Raw genomic sequence first — 26,444 nt, 5'->3', positions numbered from 1 at the left:
CGGGTAAACTAGTGGCCCCATCTGCATGGCCTTAATGGATCTACTCCACCTCTCACACACACACACACACACACGCACAGACACACACACACACACACACACGCACACACACGTGCACACTTTCATTGGACAGCTTCCTCAGATTGTCCAGTATGTTGAGGCAGGAACTCTCTTTGATTGATATCCCCTACGGCTCACACTGTCTAAATGAGATCTGTTTTTAACAACCTCTTTGCCGCCGTCTCTTTGCGTCTGCCCACGTTCGCTGCACAGGTGACGAACATGTTTTCGCCTTAAGTCTTCATCACGACCTCCAAGTCGATTGTTTATTCTCCTTTTTCACCTTGTGGTCTTTGTTTCCTCAAAGTACTAAAAGAGCACCAGCTTTCACTGACTGGCCAGAAATACATTTCACGTCAGAAAACCTGACCGCTGTCTCTGCATGCCTGCTCTTCAAGTATCCCTTAAATGGGCAAACCACAAAGATCTCTAGTTTCCACTCAGTCCAGGTCTGGATGTTCAGAATCGGTTAATCCCATCAGTGGCAGACGCAGCGCTGTCCTCTGGAGGGGATTTCCAACGAAAGAACCATCTATAAATACAGTACCTCCGCCTCCCTACACCCCACCTTTAAAAAAAAACCAACAACACACCACCACTTCTTTATTGCTCTATGAACGCACTTCCACGCAGCTCTGTCGGGGCCTTCCTGTTTTCTGAGATGTCTGCAGCGTGCCGGAACGGAAATGAACTCCCCTGTTTTCGGTTTGGTCTCATTGTTCGCGGTGACCGCTGAGTTGCGTGGTGACAGCTGTCTGTGCGGGAGAGGGAGCGGACAGATGTGTGTCGGGGGGGGGGACGAAACCTGCTTCGGGAACTGATTCATCTAAACTGTAAATAGCCATCAGTGGTAGGGGGAAGTTTGTTACACTGGCATGTGGACTTCACACCTCTAGTAGAGCTTTGATCTGCCTTTGCGTTCGCTGGTAGCTTAGTGAGCGATTGAGCTAATTCTCACAATGCTGGTAACAAGACTTAAAGGATGAGAGCCTATATTTGTCGAACAAGCCTGTATTGATTGGTTTCTGGGTGTTCTGCGCGCAATCAGAGCTCACATCCCTCCAAAAATTGTGTTAAGGCTGCAAAATGACAAGAATCTTGTATAAGGCCAACACACAGGTTAGAGTTACAGCTCTGTTCATATTGCAGCTAAAACACAAAGAACTTAGTGCAGTAAGTCACGTGGCTGCCATGCAAATATCTCCACATGGTTTGGCTTTTATACGTTTTTTTTTTCCCCAGGCAATGTTTGTGCCAGTCTGTGTGTGAGTAACGAGATTAGTTTAGGATTAGGGAAAATACTTTGTCTAGGAATCACACACTTTCAAGCACTTGGGCTCGAAACACAAGTTTGGTTCAAACCAGTCAGAGTTAGTGGTCGCTGACGCCTGACTTGGCCTGAGTGCGGAAGTTCGCTGAATGATGTGATCGGGCCACATTTGAGTCTCGCTCCACCGTGGCTCTGTGTCTGAGTCAGGTTCAGCGTCGCTTGGCCTCCGCCTAAATATAGAGCGTCGTCTGCCCACTCATTTAGACAGAGAGGAAGTGCTATGCGTGACAGCTTCTGCGCTGGATTGATAGTTTCAGTGCTTTTGAGATAAACGCACAGGCAGTGCACGTTCACGGGACCGTCGACGCATGCTCATGCGCCGGCAGATTTATTGAAGGAAAGCTTGCAAGCAGTAAACGGAAAAAAAAGAAAAGATAACAGATTTAGCTAGGAGACGCAGCGAGAGGCAACGGCTAACGACGCAACAAATCAAACCCGTGGTCAGACAGACTGCTGACGTTAGCCCTGAGCTGGACTGCAGCTTTTCCAAAGCTAAATCCTTTTTGTTCTCAAAAGAAGCATGGGTTGGGTGTGTGTGACGTGGAATTATGAAATGAAGCTGGTATCGAAGTTTACAAAGGTTTGGAAACCTGTGCTGCGCATACTTTAGAATACGCACAAAATCAACTACTCCCCACACATGCTAATTGCTCACCGACAGTTCTCACTGCCTTTTCTCTGAACCCACTCCTCCACATCTCCTCCTTAAAAGAGGAAATAAAGTCAGCGGCACATCATTGATTCTCACTCCTTCTCTGTGCGCCGTACGTTGGTCTCAGTCCAGGATGTGTAGAGTGTGTGAGTGGACGGGTAGTGATTAGTTCACATGGAACAGGGTAAGTTATGGTTTATTATTGCTATCGCCTTCCCTTCGACTCAGGTCTCTTCGGTGCCTCGTTCGTTGCTGCTGTTCAGTTACTAGATCTGATGATGTGTTTTTGCAGACAAAGGTTTTCATTTTATTTTATTTTACTCTATATTCTACTGAGGTTATAAATGATTTTTTTTGTGCAAAGGGTTTCATTTCAAGAAAGTGCAAACAGTAGGTTTAATTGCCTACAATCCTTAAAGCATCTTTGGATGTTAGCTGTGTTTTAGCTGTATCGTTGGGCAATTATATTTAAGAATAAACAACTCCAATAATTACTACCTTCCTAATAAGGTAGATCATGACGGTCAGATCGAGCTTGTAAAATTGTGTTGTGGGTGTTTTGGTTGTGACTCATGACTCTGCGTGGGTCTTGGGAAGTGTGTGAAGTAGCTGTGGTGTTTTTATTTATAACAGCGTACTTTAGCACCTCTGGGGAGGAAGAGTAGCCTCTGTGTTGTTATGTGTGTGTGAAAGGGACGCTTGTGTAGGTGGACATTAACATTGTCATTATTTAGATATAGATATTGTATATACGTTTAGAGTAATGAGAGACATGCAAAGGCTCTAAGTTTGAATTTGTTCTGGATTAGCTAAAAAAACAAATAGATCACTCCCCAGATTGTTTTTGTTCGATTTTCTTTATTGGCAAACTACTACTAATAATAATTGAACTTTATTGATCTCACAATGGAGAAATTCCCTTCTGCATCTTAACCCATCCCCTTGGGGAGCAGTGGGCTGCCACTGTGCAGCGCCTGGGGGGCAATTGGGGGTTAAGGGTCTTGCTCAGGGACCCAGAATGGCAGCTTGTGGGAGTTGAACTCAGAACCTCTGGGACTGAAGCTCTGTGCTCTAACTAGGCACTAGGCCACCACTCCCCCCCCCCCCCTACTAGGTGTAGTGGAGTAAGATAACTCTTCAGTTATGACATGAATAGTGCAGATTGTGTTTGAGTCATAATTTGAAAGGGGTGTGTTCAACATATAGTCCCACACAATTCAATACATTAGATCTTTCATTTAGTAAAAAACAGGTGTCAAACTGGGTGTATTTAAGGACAACAAAAGGCAGCAGGTGTTGTAAATGCTGGTTATAGTGCATTACTCGCGGAGTAAAATGGATTCTTCTAGGAAAACAGCGTCATTCGAATAAAACAGTTCAAATTAAATCAAATACTTGAAAAGGGGATACCAAAACCTGAAAGACTTAGAAGAAAACTTATTACTATTCAAATTATAAATGAATTCAAACCGATCAAAGACTAACCAAAATGGCCAAAATGATCTGCTCCAAGTTTTCAAAGAAGGTCTATAGTTACCTTTGAGCAGTTTAACAGTTATAGCAGATATCTATAACAGCTAGCATCAGCTTGTGTTGTTCGGGAGGTTTATAACTGGACTGATGCACGTTCAGGAGCTTTACTGACTTTACTATGTTGCTCTCAAACATCTGTACTGTTACGTATCGTTCTAATTAGGGATTTCCTAATACAACTTTTTCACCTCCGATATTGTAGCTTTGAGTTCTGGCCGATACCGATATTGACCCGATACAATACCAGCAGGAATTACACATGCTTTTATTACTTATTTTATAGAGTGGAATATTAGAAAAAGGCTTGATCAAGTGAATTTACTCAGAGAACAATGGTCTGAGAACAACTGACCCATTTATTATTAACCAGTGGGTTACATAAACTACAAACTTATAAGTAACAATATTCTACAACTGAATAAAATATATATAAATTATAAAACCTGAAAGAAAGCTCAATAGGTCCAATAAAACAAATCATTTTAAAGTGCAAATAACAGTTCAAGGTCACTTCGGTTTTTTAACTGTCATAGCCCGTGTGGTGCTGCTATACGGTGGAAACATGTGAAGGTGGAGGGGAAAAAAAACCCACACAACACTATTCGTTCTCCAGCTGTGCAAAGTTAAGAGTCCACAGCTCGTATTTCATTGACTTTGCCAAAAAAACGGGAACATTATTCTTAGTTTTTACTAAAATAGTATAAATGAAATGAACATAAAACTCTTATAACAAGAGCAAAAACAAATAATAATTAGTTAACTGAATTGATGGCTAACTTTCCTACTGCTCCATCTCCACATTCTGCAGTCCGAGCATGATATGGAGATTAAGGGTTTTGAGCATGACAGTTTTATCTACAATGTGGTGGTGGCTCGTCACAATGTACCGAGACTCAAGGTGCTCAATTAGGCATTTAAACAAGACACTACTCACCACCGACAGGGGCTGGTCATCAAGCACGTAATTTTTGTCGTAATTTTTGTCGGATTCAACGACGGAGCGAGATGCTGGAGCAGTTTACTTTTGTAAGTGTGCTTATATCGGAGACTTTAGATGCAGGCCGATATAATCCGATACTCGGGTGTTTTTGCTGATATCGGACTTATTTCCGATATTAATATCGAATCGGGAGATCCCTAGTTCTAATGTAACTCAGGCGTAATGGTCAGCGTAATTATGACAGTTCACTGGCGAGAACCCTGCCATGTAAAGCGAAGCGGCAGGGATGAGGATCAGCTCCTCCATGTCCGAGGCCAGGTTGTCAACCAATGAAAGGTGGCCTGACCTCTCCAGGATGGGGGAGGTTCCATACCAGAAACATTTATGTCCAATCCTCTGACATTTATCCAATACAAGTCTTGTGAAATAACTTCTAACATGCTGTTTCTGAGGCAAAGCCAAGAAATCAAATGACTGCACTCCTTTGATAAAACGTATGCTATGATATTTTCATTAATTAATGTTTTGCCTGCTAATAATATGTCTGCACAGTTGATTGGCCTCCCAGTCCCCTTGATACCCACACCTTGTACAGGAACTAACACTCATGGAGACTGATAGGGACACTGTCAAGAAAGAAAAGAGGAAACAGCATTACCATTGAAGTTCCTCATTTTGTTTTTCCTTACAAAGGCAGTATGTGTTTTGGAGCAAACTGACACTTTTTAAGAAAAAAATGTCTCAATTACCATGGACTGAGAGTGCCTATACGGACAAGCAAAACTTTTTTGGGAGAAAAGTCTTAAGCTCCAGTTCCACCGACCCGACTCGATTCGGCCCACCCAGTTCGGCTCCCCCCGGGAAAAACATCTGCTGTTCCTGCTCCTGAATCACTCGCAAGCAGGTGGAGCCAAGTGGTGCGTGGGCAAATGATGGTGGTGGAACTGGGGCCATCGGCCCCAACTCAACAAATGTTGAGTTGTTTGACCACAAAGAATCAAATTATGCGTAAAAGGGTCAATGTGAGGTTTTCAAACCTAAGAACACGGTATCAGCTGTCAAGCACGGTGGTGGTAGCATCATGTCAAGTGTCTGTTTCACTGTCTGGTACAGTTAAAGGAATATCCTAATTCAAGAACTTCTTCCGAACCAACAACTACAATGATGAAACCTGGACACAACTGGATGTTCTAACAGAACACTGGTTTCAAAGCGTTTTAGGAATGAATAAAAGCAGCCTAGCCGTGAGCTCCTGGCATTGACTTCCCAAAGCCCCGAGGTCATTCCTTTTAAAAAAATGTTTGTACTTTTGCCTGAGAATATCCATGATAAGTTCAAGCTGACAACCTATTCAAAGAACTAAAGACCTAGTGTATGTGTCATGTAGACAGACATGCCGGAGATACTGAGAATATTTTTAGCCCACATATGAAGAACAGATGAGCAACCAGAGGGAAAGAATAGATCACCACTCCTAATGATGACACACGGTGCATTGTCACAGACATGACAGGGTGGACGTAATTGTTTTTTTGTTATTTGCAGCTGATTGGCCCAGAATGTGCGTGAGCCCTGACCAACATGGCCCAGTGGGATAGCTCGAGCAGCATGGAGCCAACAGGTAAAGCTTTAGCAGAAAATGCATTTCCATATTAGATATAGCATAAATACACATTAAATGGTTATTTGTGTGATTGTTTGTTTCTTTGTTTTTTTGTTTTTTTTTAGCAATTTTTAAATTTTGTTTTTGTAAGACAAAGTTTATAGTTTGGCATTTTTTCGCCTCCTAATGTCTGCCCTCTGTTGTCAGGTGACTGCTCCCCCACCGTTCCTGAGTCAGAACTGTACCGGAGCCTCCAGGCTGTGCTGCCCCGGTGTACCGACCAACACCAGGGCCCAGACTGGTGTAGCAAAGGTAGGATCTATTCCAGCAAAGGAAAATCATTAATGTTGGCAAAATGAATATGTAACCACTTATCTGGCTTTAGCTACTCTAAAACAAATCTTGTCTTAATTTTGTTCTCAACGGGATCCATCATAGGATATTAATTATACGCTGCTAGGCAAGGATAACGTCTGCCGAGGACTTTTGTTTCTCTCTCGCTCTCTTCCCTAATTGTCTCCGCCTTGTACGGTTCTCGGCTGTGTACAGATGTTTATTTCTGCCAGCATGACTCTTCCTGTCCTTGTGTGAAAGCCGGTGTTGGTCATCAGACTAACTTAGATCACCGCTATAATAGACAGAAGTGAGACACAGTCAGCATGTTTTTTTACTGATGGCATTTTGTGTCTGTGTGCAGGAATGCTGAGATGGACACTTCATAAGAAGGTTCAAAACAATCCTGCCAACTGCTTGTCTCTGCTGTGGGTGCTGATAAAGGAGCTTGAAAAGGTACTATTATTAGTACTTATTTTGCAGTGATGAACTTTGGTGGGTTCTAAAATGTCCTGAGCTTGCTATTTCAAAAAGGAAGGAAGCTTTAGTCACCTTCACTCCGAGTCACTCACCTCTGAGCAACTATTTATTTTGGTCACACATATATATGTCTTCTGTGCATGTTTCTCTTCAGGCTGAAAGATGGGATTCTCGCAAATCTATCATTCCTCTGCTCCACATTCTGATGCACACCATCATCCAGGTACAGTTAGTCCGTGACCAGACTTCCTTATTCCTACTTTTTCACAATATTTTTGAACATGTCTGTCATCTAAGTGTAAACTGTTTGGAAGTTTGCACCCCTACGATGATGTATTTATGTGAAGCAATCAATGCATAGGACAAAATACCAGAAGATTTCACCTGTTTGCCCCCCAAAGTCAGTACTTTGTAGAGCCTTTGCAGTGATTCTATCTGCAGGTGTCTGTGGATCAGTCTCTCTGAGCTCACCACTTCTGGCAGTTGGGAGTTTTGCACATTCCCAAGGCTAAACCGCTCCAGCTCCTTCGGGTTGGAGGGTTTTCACTTGTGAACAGTCTAACAACAGATTCTCAACTAGATTGAGGTCTAGACTTTGACCAGGCCATTCCAACACACTGGAATGTTTCCTATTAAACCGCTCATGCGTTGCTTTAGCAGTCTGCTTCGGGTCATTGCCCTGCTGGAAGGTGAACCACCGTCCCAGTCTCAGGTCACAGGCAGATTGACACGGGTCCTGCTCCAGAATATCTCTGTATTTAGCACCATCCATCCTTCCCTCGACTTGGACTTTCCCAGTCCAAGCTTCTGAAAATAATCCCCACAGCATGATGCTGCCACCACCATGTTTCATTCTGGTGATGATGTTCTCAGGCGGATGGGATGTGTTGAGTTTGTGCCAGTCAGAGGCCTTTCAGAAAAGCTGAGTTTATGCTGACAGATCATGTGACACTTAGACTGCACACAGGTGGACTTTGTTTCACAAATTATGGGACTCTTGAAGGTAACTGGTTGCACCTGAACGTTTTAGGGGCTTCAAGTTTTTTTTTTCCCTTTTTGTGATATACTGTATTCATTTTCTTTATTTTTACTTAACCAACTTAAACTATTTTGTGCAGATTTTGTCCATCACATAAGAGAAACACAAAAATTAACAACTTTTAAATTACCTGTTGGAATGTTACAATATAGGTAAAAAAAAGCCATGAATGCTTTTGTGGGGTACTGTATTTTGACTTAATGCCTCTAGCTCTATTTATAAAGAACTGATCATATCTGGTTTAGCAAGACATTCTGTCCTAAAATAAAGCTTCTATTGTTTAAGAATCATATAGGTTTTGACAAGTCAGACCATTCCTTTGGAAAATAGCACCATTTGTTGTGTTGTTTGGTATTTAATGTGTTGCTGTTTTTCCAATGGGTGCCTAGCACGGAGCAGGAAGAACGTATTATAATTCCTAGACTGAATACCAACAAGGAAATAGTTACCTAAAATGTTGGCATTTGGCCCAATGTGTGTTTTGTTTCCTCATATGTCAGAGCCAGTGCTGTGATGGTTATCATTTGCCCACCATAAAAATCTTTTTTTTCTACCCACGTTACTCATCAACCCATTATGTTTATGTGTGTTTTGTCATTTCAGACAGCCTACATCCCAGATGAGCTGTACAAACGAGTGTATGACTTTTGTAAGAGGCTACTGACCTATCCCCAGCCTTACTGCACCGTTGGCCTCAGCTACACGAGACAAATTAAAACTGAACGCTTCATCCCAGGTAGGGAACTGTCACTGATAGTTCAGGTCACGAATCAGTCTGCTCAGAACACCATCAATACTTTAGAAGCAGCACACATTAAAATTAGGGTCAGACGGACATCAGCGTGAGAGCGGAGGCAGAGTTCAGAACATCCTGAGCCAGAACCCTGATATTAAATGTAGAAGAACTGTGCGCTTTGAACTCAAACCCATTAACAAAATCAGCAGTACCACCTGTTTGGACACACTGAGCTGAATCTTGTATCCCATTTCTGATCTGTGGTTTTTGTACAGCTCTGATTCTGATTTATTTTCACACATGATAATACAATAGGATTTGAGATCAGCATTCAAAATGTTTGATTTCCAGCCTTTCTGCTCTGATTACAGAGGGGACATTGTGTAGCGTTTCTTGTGATCACTAACTGTAAGCATCATTTTCTGTGTCTGTTCTCTAAAGAATGTCGATCCTTTTCTTAACTCGGAGATTTCTAAGTGCCTACAGACATTTTCAGTTCCAACAAGATGGATGACAGGAGTTGAAAGCCAAAAATGATGATACTGTTATATACTGAAGTGTTACCTCGCTCAAACCTTTTATACCCTTAATGAGCTGCTGACAAGTTTCAACAAGTCATATCGAAGAGTTTATTTTTTAATAGCTTCCTACATCTCTGTGCTTCCCCCGCCTCATAGTCATATTGAAAAGAGCTAACTTTGAGTCTTCCTCACTCATTAACTAACCGCTTACAGAAACAAAGAGTGAACAACAAAGCTCTGAAACTAGCTTAGGATCAGTTACACAAGCTTTTGAACACAGACAACATAAAGACAACCTGAGTTATTAACAGCCATTTTGGAAGGTACCATTCGCGGCTCTGGAGCCAAAGATTGCAGACCGCTACTTTACACGTTGCAAGATTCCTTTACCAAATCGATGCAATGAACAAGAAAGCGAGTCTGAACAAATGACCACAGAGACCGTTTAGTCCTGTTCATCAAAGCTTCAATCTGCCATGTTTAGGGGGTTGCAGCTTCAGGATGTTATTAAATGCTAGTTTCACCAACAGGTCTGATGTACCAGAGGATGATCACAGCAGAGCAGAAGCTAAAAAATGAGCACTATCCTTTTCAAGAGAGGTGAGTTATCAATCCGCAATATTGGCTTTTCAAAACCGGTGCTATGACTTAATGTCTTTATAACTCAGTGGTATAACTTATCTGCAGGGTTTTCGTGTTGGCTGATCCCGAAATCTTCACTGGTTCCATGATCCCCACCGTAATGGAGGACATTGAGGTTTCTGCCTCAGCTTCGACTGGATTCGTCAGTCAGCTAGAACACATGTGCAGCGTGGTTCAGCACACCATACAGGCAGCTTTAGGACCAGAACAATGCCACGGTCCAAAACTAGCCCAGGCCCTCAGGGTTAGTGGCTTTGCATCTTTTGTTTGCTTACTTTCAGATTTTGCCTTTTCTTTACGTGTCTCCTGTTCCGTTTCCTCTTATAATATATATTATGTGCAATCATTCCGGTTCTGTTTAGGGGACTATGCAGCTTAAAACAACTTCCTGTGCTGTCGGACTGTTCAGCTGATAAAACACTTTGTTGAAACTTCTGCTATGACACAGGCTTCAAAGACACTTGCTTTATTAGCTGGAAAATAAAGTGAAACGAGAACCAATTTCTTTATTCTGAAAATTGACCAAAGGACAAGCCCTGAAGGTGCCAAGCAACAGGCTGCATGCCCACTACAAAAACAGATCTAAAAATAAGTAAAAATATTCTTAAAATTTGTGTTTTTGTCCTAGATTTTAGCAGGTAAATAATATTATCTGCCAGTGGAATGAGTATTTTGACCCCGAAAATAAGATAATTAGACATCCTGCACTTGAAATAAGACGATGGAGATGAGTTGTTCCTATTTTAAGTGCAAAAGTCTTGTTCCGTTGGCAGATCATCTTATTTACCTGCTCAAATCAAAGACAGATACATTCATTTTATGCATGTTCAGCCAGATAAAATGAGTCAAAGAGAGAATTATGGTGTTGGGTACTTTGGTCTGAAACGGTCCCCCTGCAGATCATTCAGCTGTGCTGTGGTCATAAAACAACACATTTCACTACTAGCTTTGCAGGGTTCGCTGTCAATAACTATTTACTTTTTAAGAGACAAAATGGCCTCGGCTGATGATCGCTCCAATAGGTCAGGTTATAATTCCTGGACCTGGTGAACATATTTTTGCTGACGGTGTGTTGTTTTATTGCTGCGTTTCCTGGCGCTGACGTGATCGTGACACCTCAGCAGGAGACGCTACGTAGCAGAAAATTTGACCGATCACTTCTTTACCATCAATGCTTATTTTCCCATTTACGTATTTTTATTTAACCATGGGTGTGTGTGTGTATGTGTTTGTGTTGTGGAACAGGACATGGGTCCAGACGTTGAGCCATACTTTCAGGAAGTGTTGGCAACTCTTGAGCATTGCGTGGAAGAGGGCTACAGAGGTGAAGGAGGAGCGCTGAGCAGCCGTCTTCAGCAGCTGTACAGCGAGATCGTCTCTGCATCCGATGCAGGTACGAACTGAAACAAAGCTGTGTCGTGTCGACGCACCGTGCAGCTTCTCTGTCCCCACTGCTGTGGACTCGTGAGTCATCAGTCGCCTTGCGGGTTTAGTCAGTCATCTATGAATGCCAAAAGACTTAACAGCTGCTCATGTAACTGGAATCAAGGCAAAAAACAGAAGCTGAGTAAAGGTAATAGTCATTCCTCGCTTGTGTAATCTGAAATTCTAGCCGTCATCAGTAAAACTGGACTAAAATCCTGGTAAAGTTTTACTGTGAGGGAACCAAACACTGTTATAACTTTGTTATGCTGCTGTAAAATACATGTGATGCAGTTATAAAATGGTGATAAAAATCAATCATATCGCCTGGAGCTTCCAGAATGTTAGCTCTATGATATTATTGTATGTTTATTATTGTATTTGTTTGCCATATTTTTCAGACCATCAGGCGCACTGAATTATAAGGCGCATTAAATATTCTTCCCAAGTGAAGAAGATTTATGCACTTAAAATAAACACAATTCATCTCAATCATCTTATTTTAAGTACAGGATATCTAATTGTCTTATTTTAGGGCTAAAAATACTAATTCCATTAGCAAATAGTCTTATTTAGCTGCTGAAATCAATTAAAATTAAGGAAAAATATTTTACGTACTTTTACATCCCTGTTTGCAGCGCTCCCCTCCGTGTACACCGCTCTCTCCTGAGATGGAGAGCTATCCGTCTCTATCGGGAGGACAGAGTAGTTGGACTACACCACCCTGTTTCTAACATAAAGCTGAAAAAAAATAAACTTTTATATTGAATTAAATTACTAGGTTTACTGTTGCTAGCGTGTACTCCGGGCGGGGGCTGACTTACATGAATGCACTTCTAGTTTAGACATTACAGTCAGGCAGTCTTGTAGACAGCTCAGGGGTCCGATCTAGGAGTGACACAGTGTACCGTAATGGAAAGACCCATTGAGCGGAGCAGCTTCGTTGTCAACGAAAGTCGTACTTTGACAGATTTTTGAGAGCATTGTACCACATAAAATCAGTCAGTATGCACAACAAGTATGGTAATCATATATAAGGTGCACCTTCAACAGCAACCTTCAATTTGTGAGAAAATTTAAGGATTTTAAGTGCACCTCATAATCCGGAAAACACGGTAAAAAGGCAGTAAAACGATCAATGTATAATAAGCTGTTTTGTTTAAATGGAGAAAAGAAGAAAACTTTAACTTTGGCCCGTTGCAGTTTTCATTTTTCCAATATGACAGCATGGGAATTGTTGTTGGAAGCTCAGAACCAAGGCAGGTGTAGCGTCGGCCTAATTTGGAGCAGCCCCCGTATTTTCTTTAAAAGTAGCCCTGAGCCTTCGGGTCGTGGACTCAACCAACGGAAAAATCTCAAACCACAACCCTGATGTCTTGTAGGTTGTGAGCCGCGTATGCAGTGTCGATATATGTTCTATCGTGCTATGATGCCTAGCGAATGGATTATTCCCCCTTGAATGTTTTCAGCTTTTATCTGGTTGCTGAAGTGTTTTATATTGATGTTTCATATTGCCATTAGACATGTTTGTGTGTTGAAAGGCCTGACATGCAGGCTGCTGCAGAGATCAAAAACATAACGACATCCTCCATGACCAAAGCTGTTCAGTCAGCTGTGTGTATTATTAGCCTTTCCGGATATCTATTTCCACTCCCCCCCCTCCACTGTTATCATGTCAGCGGCCCATCCGATGGACCTGCTCTAAGATCCTTCCGCTCGGAAGACACAAGGATGGACAAGAGGGGAAGTTGTGGATGTGGGGTAGAGCGTTGTTTTGATTGTTATTGTTCCTCCTTCCTCCATGTGTGCTGCAGAACCTCCGTGTAAAGGACCGCTGTGTGACTGCCCGGTTCCCAACCCCGACATTAGCTTCTACCTGTGGACAGAGGATCTGGATATCTGTGAGTGCCTTCAAAACACTGTGGGGAGAAGTAGGCGAGAAAGTGAAAACACTAACGACATTTGTGTTTGGGTTGATTTTCTTTCTGTTGTAAGTAAGTGAGCTTCTTGGCAATAAACCTCCAAAGGGTGGATCAGCCTGGGTGGGCTGTTCGGGCCACAAGGACCAACACGACCACACTGGCTGGCTGACAATAAATGCTGGTTGAAGAATTTGACACCGCACTAATGAAGCTGCTGTCTGCTTAATGACTTCAATGTTAAATCACTAACATGTCTTGTTTCTTTTTTTTATTTACTTCAGTCGTCCAGTCCATAGAATGGCAGCAGTCAGTAGCGGAATGATGTTCTGACATAATAAATATTGGCAAATTCCTCCTGGGCACAACCCAAATACATTTATCTTACCAATGTGGCGCCATTTAAAGGAAATAAATGTGGCTTTTTAACAGCAAAGAACTTATTCCCAAGAAGCCTCGTTACAGCAAAGAAACAATCCACCAAACACACATTTCCTTCGATCTTTTAGTTTATTAGTCTGCTAAAATAATTCAATCATTTGATGGCAATTTTATTCTAATGACCAGAAGATATTTTTAAGAGCACATAGCATCAATTCATCAGAAGTCTCACTATGACCCTAGACAATGGCCATGTTGTGACCACACACTTCTGTATCCTTTGATGGGATTTTTTGTAATAAGCCAAAACTAAGCAGCATATATCTGTGATGTGAAATTAAAATGACAAATATTTTCCAAAGTTATTTACAAATAAAAATCATAAAAGCGTGGCATGTATTTTCGCTCTTAAGCCTCCCTGGTAAGGTCTATTCAGGGGTTCTGGAAAGGAGGGTCCGTCGGATAGTCGAATCTCGGATTCAGGAAGAGCAGTGTGGTTTTCGTCCTGGCCGTGGAACACTGGACCAGCTCTACACCCTCAGCAGGATTCTTGAGGGGGCATGGGAGTTTGCCCAACCAGTCTACATGTGCTTTGTGGATCTGGAGAAGGCATTCGACCGTGTCCCCCGGGGGATCCTGTGGGGGGTACTCCGGGAGTATGGAGTACCGGACCCTTTAATAAGGGCTGTCAGGTCTCTGTACGACCGGTGTCAGAGTCTGGTCCGCATTGCCGGCAGTAAGTCGGACTCGTTTCCGGTGAGAGTTGGACTCCGCCAAGGCTGCCCTTTGTCACCGATTCTGTTCATAACTTTTATGGACAGAATTTCTAGGCGCAGCCAAGGTGTTGAGGGGATCCGCTTTGGTGGCCTTAGGATTGCGTCTCTGCTATTCGCGGATGACGTGGTCCTATTGGCTTCATCAGGGCGTGATCTACAGCACTCACTGGAGCGGTTCGCAGCCGAGTGCGAAGCGGCCGGGATGAAAATCAGTGCCTCCAAATCCGAGACCATGGTCTTGAACCGGAAAAGGGTAGAGTGCCTTCTCCGGGTTGGGGAGGATGTCCTGCCCCTAGTGGAGGAGTTCAAGTATCTTGGGGTCTTGTTCACGAATGAGGGGAAGATGGAGCGGGAGATCGACAGGCGGATTGGTGCAGCGTCTGCTGTGAAGCGGGCGCTGTACCGATCCGTTGTGGTGAAGAGAGAGCTGAGCCAAAAGGCGAAGCTCTCGATTTACCGGTCGATCTACGTTCCTACCCTCATCTATGGTCACGAGCTTTGGGTCGTGACCGAAAGAACGAGATCCCGGATACAAGCGGCTGAAATGAGTTTTCTCCGTAGTGTGTCTGGGCTCTCCCTTAGAGATAGGGTGAGGAGCTCAGTCATCCGGGGAGGACTCAGAGTAGAGCCGCTGCTCCTCCACGTCGAGAGGAGCCAGTTGAGGTGGCTCGGGCATCTGGTCAGGATGCCTCCTGGACGCCTCCCTGGAGAGGTGTTCCGGGCACGTCCCACCGGGAGGAGACCCAGGGGAAGACCCAGGACACGCTGGAGGGACTATGTCTCCCGGCTGGCCTGGGAACGCCTTGGGATTCCTCCTGAGGAGCTGGCCCAAGTGGCTGGGGAGAGGGACGTCTGGGCCTCCCTACTGAAGCTGCTGCCCCCGCGACCCGACCCCGGATAAGCGGAAGACAACGGACGGACGGACGGACGATGTATTTTCGTTTAGCCCCTGCAGCGAGACACATAAAACATTGACTCTACAGAATGCTGTGTTGGCAGTGTTCCTCCACACTTTTCAGATATAAAATCTCCTTAAGGAGCAATGTTTCTGGTCATAATATCACAGAATGTGAAAAAAGGGCATGATATGTTTGCCAGACTCTGTGTATTGCACACCTCGGTGACATTTTGGACGCCATCTATAACGCTGCTTCTGTTTTGCTGTGGCAGGGCGGGAGCTGTCCAAGTGGTTCCGATCCAGTAGCGTGTCAGAGTCCTTCTCCTCCTTCAGCCAAGAACAGGAGGACTTTGAGCTGGGCGAATCCCCCTGCACCCTGATGTCGGCGGACATGCCTCGGTTTTCTATTTTGTCCAACGACAGCGGGATCGAAAGAGACTTGCCCCCCACCTTTGATTTCTCTCCGTCGTCCTCGCTGGACAACCCTGGCATCGGTTCAGCGTGGGAACAGTGTAAAATGTAAAGCATGTTGTTTTTTTTTAGTTCAATATTTATCTCGTAAATGTTTATAAGCCACACCTCTATTCAGTTTGCAGAGAATCATTTAGTTAGTCGGGATTTCTCAACTACATTAATTCAATTAGATTTATTTAGCAAATGTCTTTTTTGGATTCCAGGTTTTAGGGTGGGGACAACTCTTTTGATGCTCATCAGGGGTCTTAAAGCTAAATAAACAAAATAGAGCCTGAATGTCCCCCCCCCTGCGGGGTAATAAAGGTGTTTTCTATTTATTTTCTCTACATTAATTTACCGAGGAAAAGCTGAGGCAAAAAGCAGACAGTATTTCTCATAAATTAGTTCCCCCTAGAATAGCCTTTTGGGCGATTAGGTTTCATGTTCTGTCTGAAAGATGGGCCACGATTGGAGGGTTGTAAGCAGAAGAGTTCATGGTGGGGTGAGTGGCTGTAGTGGCCAGGCTCTGTGGCTACAGAACAAGCTAAAAAAAACTGGCTTTCCACCACCACGCTTCTCAGCTTGTCTGATAAAAGCATGGTTTACTTGACTTTCACCCAACATGGCGGCGTTCATTATGACTAACCGCCTCCGCTTTGTTCTCATCAGCCTTCAAACCCAAGCCATGCTGCCATGCTATTTCTGTAGAAATGAAAGTGTTTGTTTGCACATTTCATTTCCAAAGTCAGTTTGTTTTTGCTGGGATCGCAGCGGCGCTGGAGCCCGCCCCCCGGTCAGAACCTGGATTGTGACTTTAGATCTCCTCTTTCCCCTCAGTGAGCAAGAATCGGGCAGGCTGTCGCGGCGAGGAGGCATCAAACTGAAACCGACGGCCAAGGACAGTATGATGCTCATGCAAGACACGCTGGAGGACCACGCGAGCTCAGCAGGTGGAGGAAGTGGAGGGAGGGGAGGAAGAAGAGGGGCCACTCTGCAGAGGCGAGCCGGGACCAACATGATGGAGACCCACTTCCCCAAGCAGCAGAGACACTTCACTGCAAAGATTGTTGTTATGGGAGATGACAGGGTAGTGGGTCGCCTGGCTAAGGCCTATTACTTCTACAGGTAGGAAACTCTTCATCATATGAAACATTTTTTACTATTGGCTTAACAGCAGTGGGACTGTTGAGGTTGGCTTCATTATTGGACCGGTAATCATCTTCATCCTAATGTTAGTCCTAAAGCCTAATGGTGATTTATATTGCTTTATTAAACTGTGATGAAGTCCTTTTTGTTTTTGCATTGAAATGATGTTTCAAAATGGTCGTCAGTCTAAATAAAATAATGCTTAATGAAGATGCTTGGTCTACCGATAAAAATACATTTAACTACCTAGAACTTTATGAAACGACTTGAGAAACAAGCACGACTTCTTTGACTGCACATGTTACTTCCTGAGACATAACACATGTTTTACCACAACTGTCAGAACTGTACAGGCCTGGAGCTTCTCACATATTTACGCTGTGACCTTTACAGAAAGAGAGAAGCACGGCGGCTCTTCCTTACAATGAAAGTCTCTATCCAGTTCTACTACATTCCTGTTTGCCCGGCTCCAGCGTCGATCTCACCTACCACGGTAAGGCTACCTGGCCGGGTTAACTCAAACCCAGTCACATAACGGAACTAAACAAATATGCAAGGATAGCGAAACATAGAGAAGCGTTGGGCAAGTCGTAACGGTGGGATAATTGTGACACAGACCTTTTCTGTAATTGTTGAGGGTGGAGCACAGTGTACTTCTAATCCCTTAAAGGTATCCACCATCAGTTGTAACAATGGAGAAATATTTATTTTAGGTGTAAAAACAATACAGTAAAAATGCTGTAAGCTGATTAGTTTTTATAAATTGAAATAACATATTGTTACAAGGACATCGATGTGTTGTTTACGCTGCAATGCATTCTGGGTAAATGACATATACTAGGTCCTAGCCATCGCTCAGTCCAGCCAAAACAAGGATTGAGAAACGTTGAACCTTTTCAGTTTGAACTGTTGCATGTTGATATAATAATAATAATAATAATAATGAAACCGATGAATGACACGTACCACTCCTAGGACTGTGTGATCCAGCAAGTAATGCCAATAACACTTGCTTAGGGATCCGATCGGTCCATTAACACCTGTTAAAGGTCTGGTTCTCAGTCCGGTGTCGGGTCCGTGATTTCACATTAGGTACTGGCGGAACTGGCCGTAACTTCATTATTTAAACGGGCTTTCGATGTTGCCTGTCTCTGATGTCAGTGTCTTTCCCTCGCAAGGTGGCGGGGTTTAGCTTGCGGGGGGGGTAACGCCCACTTGTGGTCATCTATTTTGTTGGTAAAAATGACTCAAAGTCTTCTGGAGAGAAGCGTGGGGAGCACAGTTGTTGGTCCTTCGGAAGATGCGTTCTTCCAACGGTGTTCTTCTTTTCTATGTGGGAAGTGACGAAGACTCACCTGACCTTTTCTGTTTTTCTTTGTTTTGAAATTACAGCCAACAGCGACACTTGTCTCAATTTACACCAAACGTTACGATACGATAAAAAACAACTTGAGTAACGTTAACCATCCTGTGTTGAAAAAGGGCGACCTCCGTGGGTGAACAATATAACAAAGTGTATAACATTTTTGAAGTAATTATGGGTTTCAGAAACAAACAGCAATTATTAAGTTAATAGGAAAATTATAACATATTTAGGCCAACATGCTCAACTAATCATGGATCCCTGTAAAGGTACTAAGAAAACCTCTGGAACATCTCCCACTGAACCTTCTGTGTCAGAGGAAATTCAGAGTATATTTTTGCAGCAGTGTTTCATTTAAATGCTGAGCTCTAGCCTTTCTGTAGTTTCACAGCAGACATGAGTTTAACTCTTCATGGTTTTTATATAGAACATCTCAAAATGCTTACATCTGATGATATTCATTATTCTTTTGTTTTGCTGTTTGAGGGATTTTTAGTTTCATGTCCCTTTTCTGTAGGTAAACCTCAGTCAGTCGACGGGGGATTCCTGCACGCTTGGTTCCTACTTGAGCGACGTGGATCCATGGTACAACAGCAACATCAACAGTCTGGGATGCATGATACATAAGCTGGCTAAAATGGTATGGCACGATCGCATTTAATTTAAAACGATACTTTCATTGAGTGTTGTTCACTCTCTGGTTTACCTTGCAACTAAGAACATTTTCTTCGAGTAAAGCCATTATGTGGTTGACCTTACAAGTGCATATGTTAAAAAAGCCACTGTGTTACCCCATCTTCCCGCCGTCAGCATTGCAGCTGTGCTTCTTGTGAGCTCAAACACAGGAAGTTGCTTCACGTTATTTCTACGAGGAAAATAGATGTGCTGATTTCACCGAAACCGCAAGTAAAGAAAGCTGATCTGTAAGCGCCGCTGAAATTGCTCCAGCTGTCTTTTCTTAAACAGGGAACAGATAAATCACCATACGGAGTTAAAGATATGCTAATTAGATCATTCAAATCAATTAGTGTCTCCCAGATTAGACACTGTAGATTCTCCGTTAGGAGCCACAGAAAGGCTGCTTCATTTAAAAAAAAAAAAAAAACAAAAAAAACAGGCAAACACACCCTGGTCTAGATTTGTTGTGATTCTTACCCAAAGCCCTTCTGGTAAATATTTGAGATTTTTTTTCTCTCCAAATTTCATGCTCAGTAAAAGGGAGGCTTTAACTAAAACAGAGAGGAGCTACCTTTAACTTTTCAAACACATATTTACTCAAATAAGAACCTTTTGTAACAAATGACATGTTTAGTAAATTTGCTACATTCTATGTGAAATGTAACAACTGTCTTCTTCTTGCTTTATACAAATCTAAAAACCAAATCTCTGAAAGCAGCTTCAAGTCTGCGTTCAAAATGCTCCTCGCACGTTTGTGGCGTAGGTGAGATTCTGGCCTGCAGTGGGCGGCAGTCTCCACTACTACCATCGCTTCCTTTGGCTCGTATACATTTTGTTCCACTGCGTTAGGCCACAGTTTCTCAACAGATCTACCGCTTTGTTGTCTTGACAGAAATATGTTAGTTGCAAGCACCGCCAATACATTCAGAGAAGTTGCCACGGAATCAATCAAAAACAAAGCAGTCTCTTACTTACATGTGGACATACTAAGGTTGCACTTAGGGGTACCAAATTAGTGGTACACATATGTTCTGCTTAGCTAACCGTCCTGCTGCTCAGCCTCCTTCTCAAAGCACACCTCGCTCCGCGTGTCCTCACTCGGTTACCTGGATGACTTCATGGTAGTTTGTCCTCTAGAACAAGCTGGCTGCTTTCTGCCAAACTTTATCAAATGTTGCACTTTATCTCCGGCGAACATGAAAAAACCCTGCATTATGGAGCTCTGAGACAGTAGATCTCAGACAGCGATATGCAACCAAGTGTGACTAGGCCCAACATTGCGCCATTAATTATCCTTGACTTTTGCCGCTTTCAGAAAGAAATGAATCCTGAGAGACCCAAAGACCCATTCATCTCTGATGTCATCACATACTATGTCCGCAGCGGCCAACAGCCTGTCTACTTCACCATCTATTTTGTAAAGGTAGTGATTTTATTGATTTTTGTATGCTATTTATCTTAGGTGTGCATCTGTTTTCTACGCATGAAAAGCATCTTCTGGGAATAATTGCTAATTCTAATAAAGTTTTCCTCTTCTATTAGATTATATTCAACAGCATGACAAAGGATCCAGTGGAAGATGTGTTCCTGACCCACCTGGAGATAGACTTCCCAGAATTCAAACAGATTTCAGCTTCAGTTAAAGGTGAGACATGGGTGTGTTTATCGCTTTTCAACAGATTTCAGTGCACCTGCTAAGCCACACCACTGTGAGCTCCACTTGATCTCAAACCATAAATATTAAATGTAAAAAAAAAAAAAAAAAAGAAGAAGAAATAACCAGACTCCATCTGTGCCATCTTGTCTTGGTGGTTGGTTTTGGCAAACCACAGACCCTGATCTACTGATGTAACGACATGATTCCTATTCTCAAACAGATAAACAGAAGAAGAGCTCGGGGGAAGTATGTGGAGCGGTTATCTCTATGAATTACAAAAAGGTGAGCTGTTTTTTAAAATCCAGCTTTTCCTATTATGATTCTTATCAGGGGAATATTGGTGTTGCCACATTCCTTATGAAATACCAAAGATTCCAATCGGTGCTGATGTGTGTGTGCTGGCCTTTGTGTCCCTGCATGGGCTGGGATGCTTACTTGTTTTGTGTACTATATTCCCTCCCCTGGTGTCCAGATGACATTAAGTGGCCGAGATGTTGACGTAGGAATTTCAGTCAGAACGTCAGGCGTCCAGATTAATGCCATTCCCTCCAACGAAGCAGAAGGTTCAGTATTCCACTTAGCTTTCCTTGTACTTCACGTTCAGTCACAAATACCAACATTTCTTTTTTTTCTTATTTGTCTCAACGTTGTGAGTAATCTCTCACCTTTCTTTTGGTAGATCTGAACTGTTTGACTCTAATGGTGAATGAAGCTCCAACAAAGACAAAGAGCCTGGGTGGGGTAAGTCAACACAGAACCACAGAAGTGATGAGGGCAAAATGATTAACTTTGCAAAAGTGTTGATACTCATTGAAGCTTCATGCTTTTTGTCACATTACATTTACTTTTTTAGGATTTTATGTGATAGGCCATAACAAAGTAGTGCAGCTGGAGGAGGAATACATGGCGTTCACTAGTTTTTTTTAAATGTATTATTAACTTTTATTTTTACAAATGTTGATCTGAAAAGTGTGGTGTGCATTTTGATTAAACCCTCTATACTCTCATACCTCTAAATAACATCCAGCTAAGTGCCTTCACTAGTCACCTAGTTAGTAAAAGCTGTCCTGTTTTGGGCCTCATGGGTTAGTTGGAGAATATTAGTAGACAGGCAACGTCATGAAGACCAAGGAACGGGAGAACGTGGTGGAGAAATTTAAAGCAGGGCTAGGTTAGAAAACAATACGCCAAAGAAACCTGTTGGTGGCCGCAGAAAACCCCGGTTAGTGGCAGCTGCAGACTTGAGACGGGGGCAGAAATTCACCTTCAAGCTGGATAAACATGCAGCCAAAGCTAAACAGAATGTTAGATCAAAGCCAAGCTGTATGTTAGAATGGCCTAGTCAAAGTCCCCACCTAAGTCCTACAGAGGCTTTAAAATTTCTTTCTGAATGAATTTGTTTTTTTGGAAGAAAAATGTGGACAAGGGTTCCAGTGTGTAGATTAGTAAAAGCTGGAAGAGACATATCCCAAATGACTCAGATGTAACAACAATGAGAAATTTGTATTTGTCGAAAATACGAAAGCCATCATTTTTCCTCCATTTCACAATCGTGCGGGTTTGATACTTTGACAAGGGATTGAATGGAAACTTTTTGTCCGGCATCTAATATACGTTTTTCTGTTGTTTTGTTGTTTGTTTCTGACAGGAATCAAAGATTCGGAGCAGCAACATTAAGATTCGTACCTTAGAGAGGCGATCTTTTACTCTCATTCTGGACAGAGACAGTCGGAGGACTTACAAACATGTGCAGAGGTAACCGTTTCAACTGGATTATACATCAGCGGTGACTGTGGGATTAAATGTGTGACATTAAATTTTGATGCAATTTACTCTGAAGGCCTCAAAACGTTTTGCTCACATGCGTCTTATTTGCAATCACTTTTTGTGGCAGTGCAGACTAACCTTCTATTTTGAACACTTTCATTGTAGCATCGAGATCGCTCCTTGTCTGGATCCTGGCTACCGAGTGCAGAAAACCATGAGGTCCAAATTCTGCTTGGATGCGGATAAAGACGCTGGACTGAGCAAATACATGAGCAAAGCTCTTCCTCTGCCGATCAATACGTTTGCTGGCATTATCAACTGATGCGTCAAGTCTCTCTGTGGTAACACAAACCAAGTCCACGCCTTTGATACGGGGAAAACCGGTTGCGTCAAGAAGGGCATCCTTGGTAAAAACTCTGCCAAGTGTGGGTGCACGTTGTAAAGGCTTGCTGTGGCGTTCCCTGAAAAGGACGCATCAACAGAAATGTCAAGTCCCCCAACACTTGATCTAGGAGTCAGGCCTAATGTGATCTGAAAAAGGACAAAAGAAAATCACCTTCCTGACCTCATGAGCTGCTCCTGGACCCAAAGTGTTCTCCAGTTGTCGCTGAGCTCTGGCTGACATTGATTGAGAAAGACTTTTTTTTTTTATTAATGTTATTATTCAGATGTAATTTAAACACAGTACTATGATCAAATTCTGCAAATGACCGCCTCATCAAGTCGGCTGATTTTAGTGTTAGAAAGTTGCATCACACTGCAGGATGGGACTGACCTTGATCAGCATTGCGCTCTTCGGGAATTGCCTGCTGTGTCTACTTTAATGATGACAGATGGTCATTGTAGTTCACCGTGCCTTATATCAACGGATAATATTGCCTGGAGAGACCAGCAGAGAAAATGAAGTTGGCAAATATATGTTGATCAGCCATAAAAAACACCTTTATTTATAAATTAGGGATGTCGTCGCCATTTGTTCCGCCAAGTGCTCAAGTCTGAGAACCCCAGATTACAACTTTGGTTTTGTCCACACATACTGGGAAAAACAAATACAATCTTATGCGTTTTGGCCTTTCATCCGCACCAAAACTCTGTTTTATGTCACTAAAAACAATTACTTCTGAAAGGTCCGGCTAAAGCAGAGATTTGGGGAAAGGCTGTTTCTGTGTTTGCGAGTAAACATGGCAGAGTTTTTAGGGTCCCACGCATCGCAGTCTACCACAAGTAATGCGGCGCTAACGTCACATGTGCGAGCGTTGCTACAGACTTGGTCATGCAGAGGAGGAAAAATGAACAGAACAAAAATGAAGTCAGAGAGGAGCTCCTTTTCACGTTGGTCAGACACTTGACGCTTGTTTTGTTTTTTACAAGTCCGACTGGTTTAATACGTTGAGGTGCTATGTAGTAAAAGCCCCCCCCCCAACACCATGGTTGCATTAAAGGATTCTGATTGGCTGACATAGGTCTTATTTTTGCGGAAAATCGCCCCCTATGTGTTTGGAATGTTTAAAATAACTCCCGGTGGGGTATTTGTGCAAGTTCGTGTGAATTAACTTTTCTGAAAACAATACAGTGTCTACGGTATTATTTTAAAAACAATTTGGGCGAGATCTCAAGTGTACAAGGCCTTAAGCTGGCTTCAAACTTGACTTAGACTCACGGTCTGGGAGTCGGCTCTCATGAACAACCTTTATGTCATGTAATTAAGATTTAGGATGTAGGGAAGTATAGATCATCCGAGTAAATGATTAGTGGCAGCACCTCTGAGCTATGGTAGTGTATCTAAATGGTTGTCAGTGGTAACATTAAACACAGTAGATACGGCTTCTCTGTAATGTTTCTCCACAGTACGTTAGCAGTAAAAGCAGATAAGAGTTTACCAGTTTCGTGCCACCATCGAGCAGTATTTATAGTTAGTAAGATGCAGAATGCAGCTCTGACAGAGGCAATCCTGTTAAAGGGTGTTTGAATTCTCATACAATGAGCTATTAATGGTTTATAACAACCTGTGCACGCTTATTGGAATAATGACCCTTATCCAGATGAGCTCCGTATTAACTCACTAGAGGTCATTTCAGAACAACATAAACTTAACTTACCTCTGACATCTTATTTTCTCATCGGTAAGATTGCAAAGATTATTGCATTCCTTCAAAAATAAAAGCACTTCCTCCTTTAGCAATCCAGGCATTCGATATAAACTGGTGCTTTGGTCTTATTTTTGATAGCGTTGTTTGAACAGAAATACATATTTATATCTCTAGAGTATTTTTAAATACTTGCCAGCAGATTAGAATTAAGCTGACTGAATTGCGTGTCACGTTGTTAAAATGTTGAATTAGGATTTCATTACCTGCTGTGTTTTTTTTTTTTCATTTTGTGGCTGATCACTGTTTGCACTTCAATGCCAGAAAGTTTCATCTGTCGGTAATTTGGAAGTTTTAGCAACAAATCTGTAGGGAATCTGCTTCATGAAGGCGTCAAAGAATGTAGGTTTTAAGAGCTGATCTCACCGCTTACTCTACTCCTACTAAACACACTACTTTTAACCCGCCTTCCTGACACGAACACACAGATCCAAGCATGACCTGCCACCTCCTGGAACAATGCTCCCGCTGTTCTCATCTCATCGGATGCTCAGGATCTTTGTTACGGCCACCGCTCAGCCATCTGTGCCCGTCTCATCTGTAACATAATGGAAGCTCTAATCAAGATGAACATGACTGACATTGCTTTGATTGTAGAAGAACCAAATCACATAACGCGGTGAGACCAGAACCAATGAGCGGAGTCGGGAATTACTCAGGACAGAAGAAACCTTTCGATTAGCATCAAATACAGATTCAGGAAAGGTGCTGTTAGACCTCTGACTTACCCTCATTTAAGGCACCGGGCACTACCTACAGGGACAATTTTTTGGAGTTGCATACTTGATATCACACAAGACAGAAATCATATAAGCCGTGCAGAAGTACAAGTAAAAAAAATCTCGCAGCATTGAATTGGAGCTGCTTTACATAACATGGTGTATAAGTGTTTAAATGTTGTTTATGTTGCACTAACTCTTCATTTTGTAAACAGTGTAAAGTACATATTTAAAGCATAAAACAAGACTTGTAATTACTGTGAAATATCCTACTGATCCATAATCACCATTTGATATCCCTGAGCTTAAAGAGGGATGATTTTGATCTGACACAACGACTGGTCCTGTTGTTTTTCCCGGCAAATATTAGAGTGTAGCGTTGTGTTGAAAGGTTGTTAGTCGTTCATATCTTACCTGCAGCAAGTAGCTGTCTTGGCATCGACAGCCAATCCCATGTATGTATCAGGCAGTTTTTTTTACAGAGAAGCAATGACTTTTTGTGGAAATGGAGGTAGGAGGTGCCGCACCATCATCAATGACCTGCCGTTTATGAAATGTACTGAAAACAGGACATGGAAAGCGTTTTGGATCAGCACCTACCTGACATAAAGTTAAAAAATGGATGAACCAAAGATTTTAGAGCAGTTTGGTAAATTCTTTCTCGGTTAGTCTTGTACCTCTTTGCTTTTAAATTTGGCTGCTAGTCTTTAAAGGCTTTAAAGGTTTCGTTTTCAGACAAGGAAGATCATTGTTGGTGCACCTCCTCCTAACTCTGTTTTCTGTCCAAATATTCATCAGATTCCCTGTGAATAACATCCCAAACCACAGCTATGCTCTGATGACAGATTAAAAGTTCATGAAATATTTTTTTTATTTTTTATTTTTTTTTACACAACCTCACTTTAAAAATGCTGAAGTATCCCTTTAGTTCTTGTTGTGTGTAGCTATTTTTACAGGACCAAATCGAGTATAGTTTGCACCATTTTAAGTATGGCTTCTGTGGCTGAAAGCCTCAGGAAGTGGAAGTGATGTGTGATGAGCTGAATGAATAAGATTCATGAATCATTTAGGTGCGTGCATACGTGTGTCTGCTGGCCTGACAGCGGAAAACCATGGGTTTGAAATCCATGATGTATTTTGCACATTGTTTTATTCCTTTATGCTATGAATGAATGATGTATTCAGACGTCGGAGACGTTGTTGTCTAAATAAATGATTTTGTTTTGTAGAAAAGCTACTGTTTGACGTG

At 42.5% G+C, this 26,444-nt stretch overlaps 1 protein-coding gene across 1 annotated transcript in view; it reads left to right on the top strand.

The window, feature by feature from the left end:
• Window positions 1-26,432, top strand: part of LOC105933578 (phosphoinositide 3-kinase regulatory subunit 6) — a 37,478-nt gene extending 11,046 nt beyond the window's left edge. The window contains exons 2-21 of the mRNA XM_012873175.3: window positions 6,061-6,136; window positions 6,326-6,430; window positions 6,816-6,907; window positions 7,086-7,154; window positions 8,574-8,706; window positions 9,758-9,827; window positions 9,915-10,113; window positions 11,115-11,262; window positions 13,106-13,192; window positions 15,538-15,784; window positions 16,556-16,843; window positions 17,258-17,357; window positions 18,745-18,867; window positions 20,221-20,328; window positions 20,448-20,550; window positions 20,783-20,844; window positions 21,035-21,125; window positions 21,242-21,303; window positions 22,211-22,317; window positions 22,495-26,432. Of these exons, the coding sequence (XP_012728629.2) occupies window positions 6,097-6,136; window positions 6,326-6,430; window positions 6,816-6,907; window positions 7,086-7,154; window positions 8,574-8,706; window positions 9,758-9,827; window positions 9,915-10,113; window positions 11,115-11,262; window positions 13,106-13,192; window positions 15,538-15,784; window positions 16,556-16,843; window positions 17,258-17,357; window positions 18,745-18,867; window positions 20,221-20,328; window positions 20,448-20,550; window positions 20,783-20,844; window positions 21,035-21,125; window positions 21,242-21,303; window positions 22,211-22,317; window positions 22,495-22,651 (2,391 nt within the window). The 5' untranslated portion in view covers window positions 6,061-6,096 and the 3' untranslated portion in view covers window positions 22,652-26,432. The remainder of the gene's footprint in view (window positions 1-6,060; window positions 6,137-6,325; window positions 6,431-6,815; window positions 6,908-7,085; window positions 7,155-8,573; window positions 8,707-9,757; window positions 9,828-9,914; window positions 10,114-11,114; window positions 11,263-13,105; window positions 13,193-15,537; window positions 15,785-16,555; window positions 16,844-17,257; window positions 17,358-18,744; window positions 18,868-20,220; window positions 20,329-20,447; window positions 20,551-20,782; window positions 20,845-21,034; window positions 21,126-21,241; window positions 21,304-22,210; window positions 22,318-22,494) is intronic.
• Window positions 26,433-26,444: the final 12 nt, after the last annotated feature.

This window comes from Fundulus heteroclitus, chromosome 5 (assembly GCF_011125445.2).
Source record: "Fundulus heteroclitus isolate FHET01 chromosome 5, MU-UCD_Fhet_4.1, whole genome shotgun sequence".
Classification (NCBI taxonomy): domain Eukaryota; kingdom Metazoa; phylum Chordata; class Actinopteri; order Cyprinodontiformes; family Fundulidae; genus Fundulus; species Fundulus heteroclitus.
This window is presented reverse-complemented; position numbering and strand designations above follow the sequence as displayed.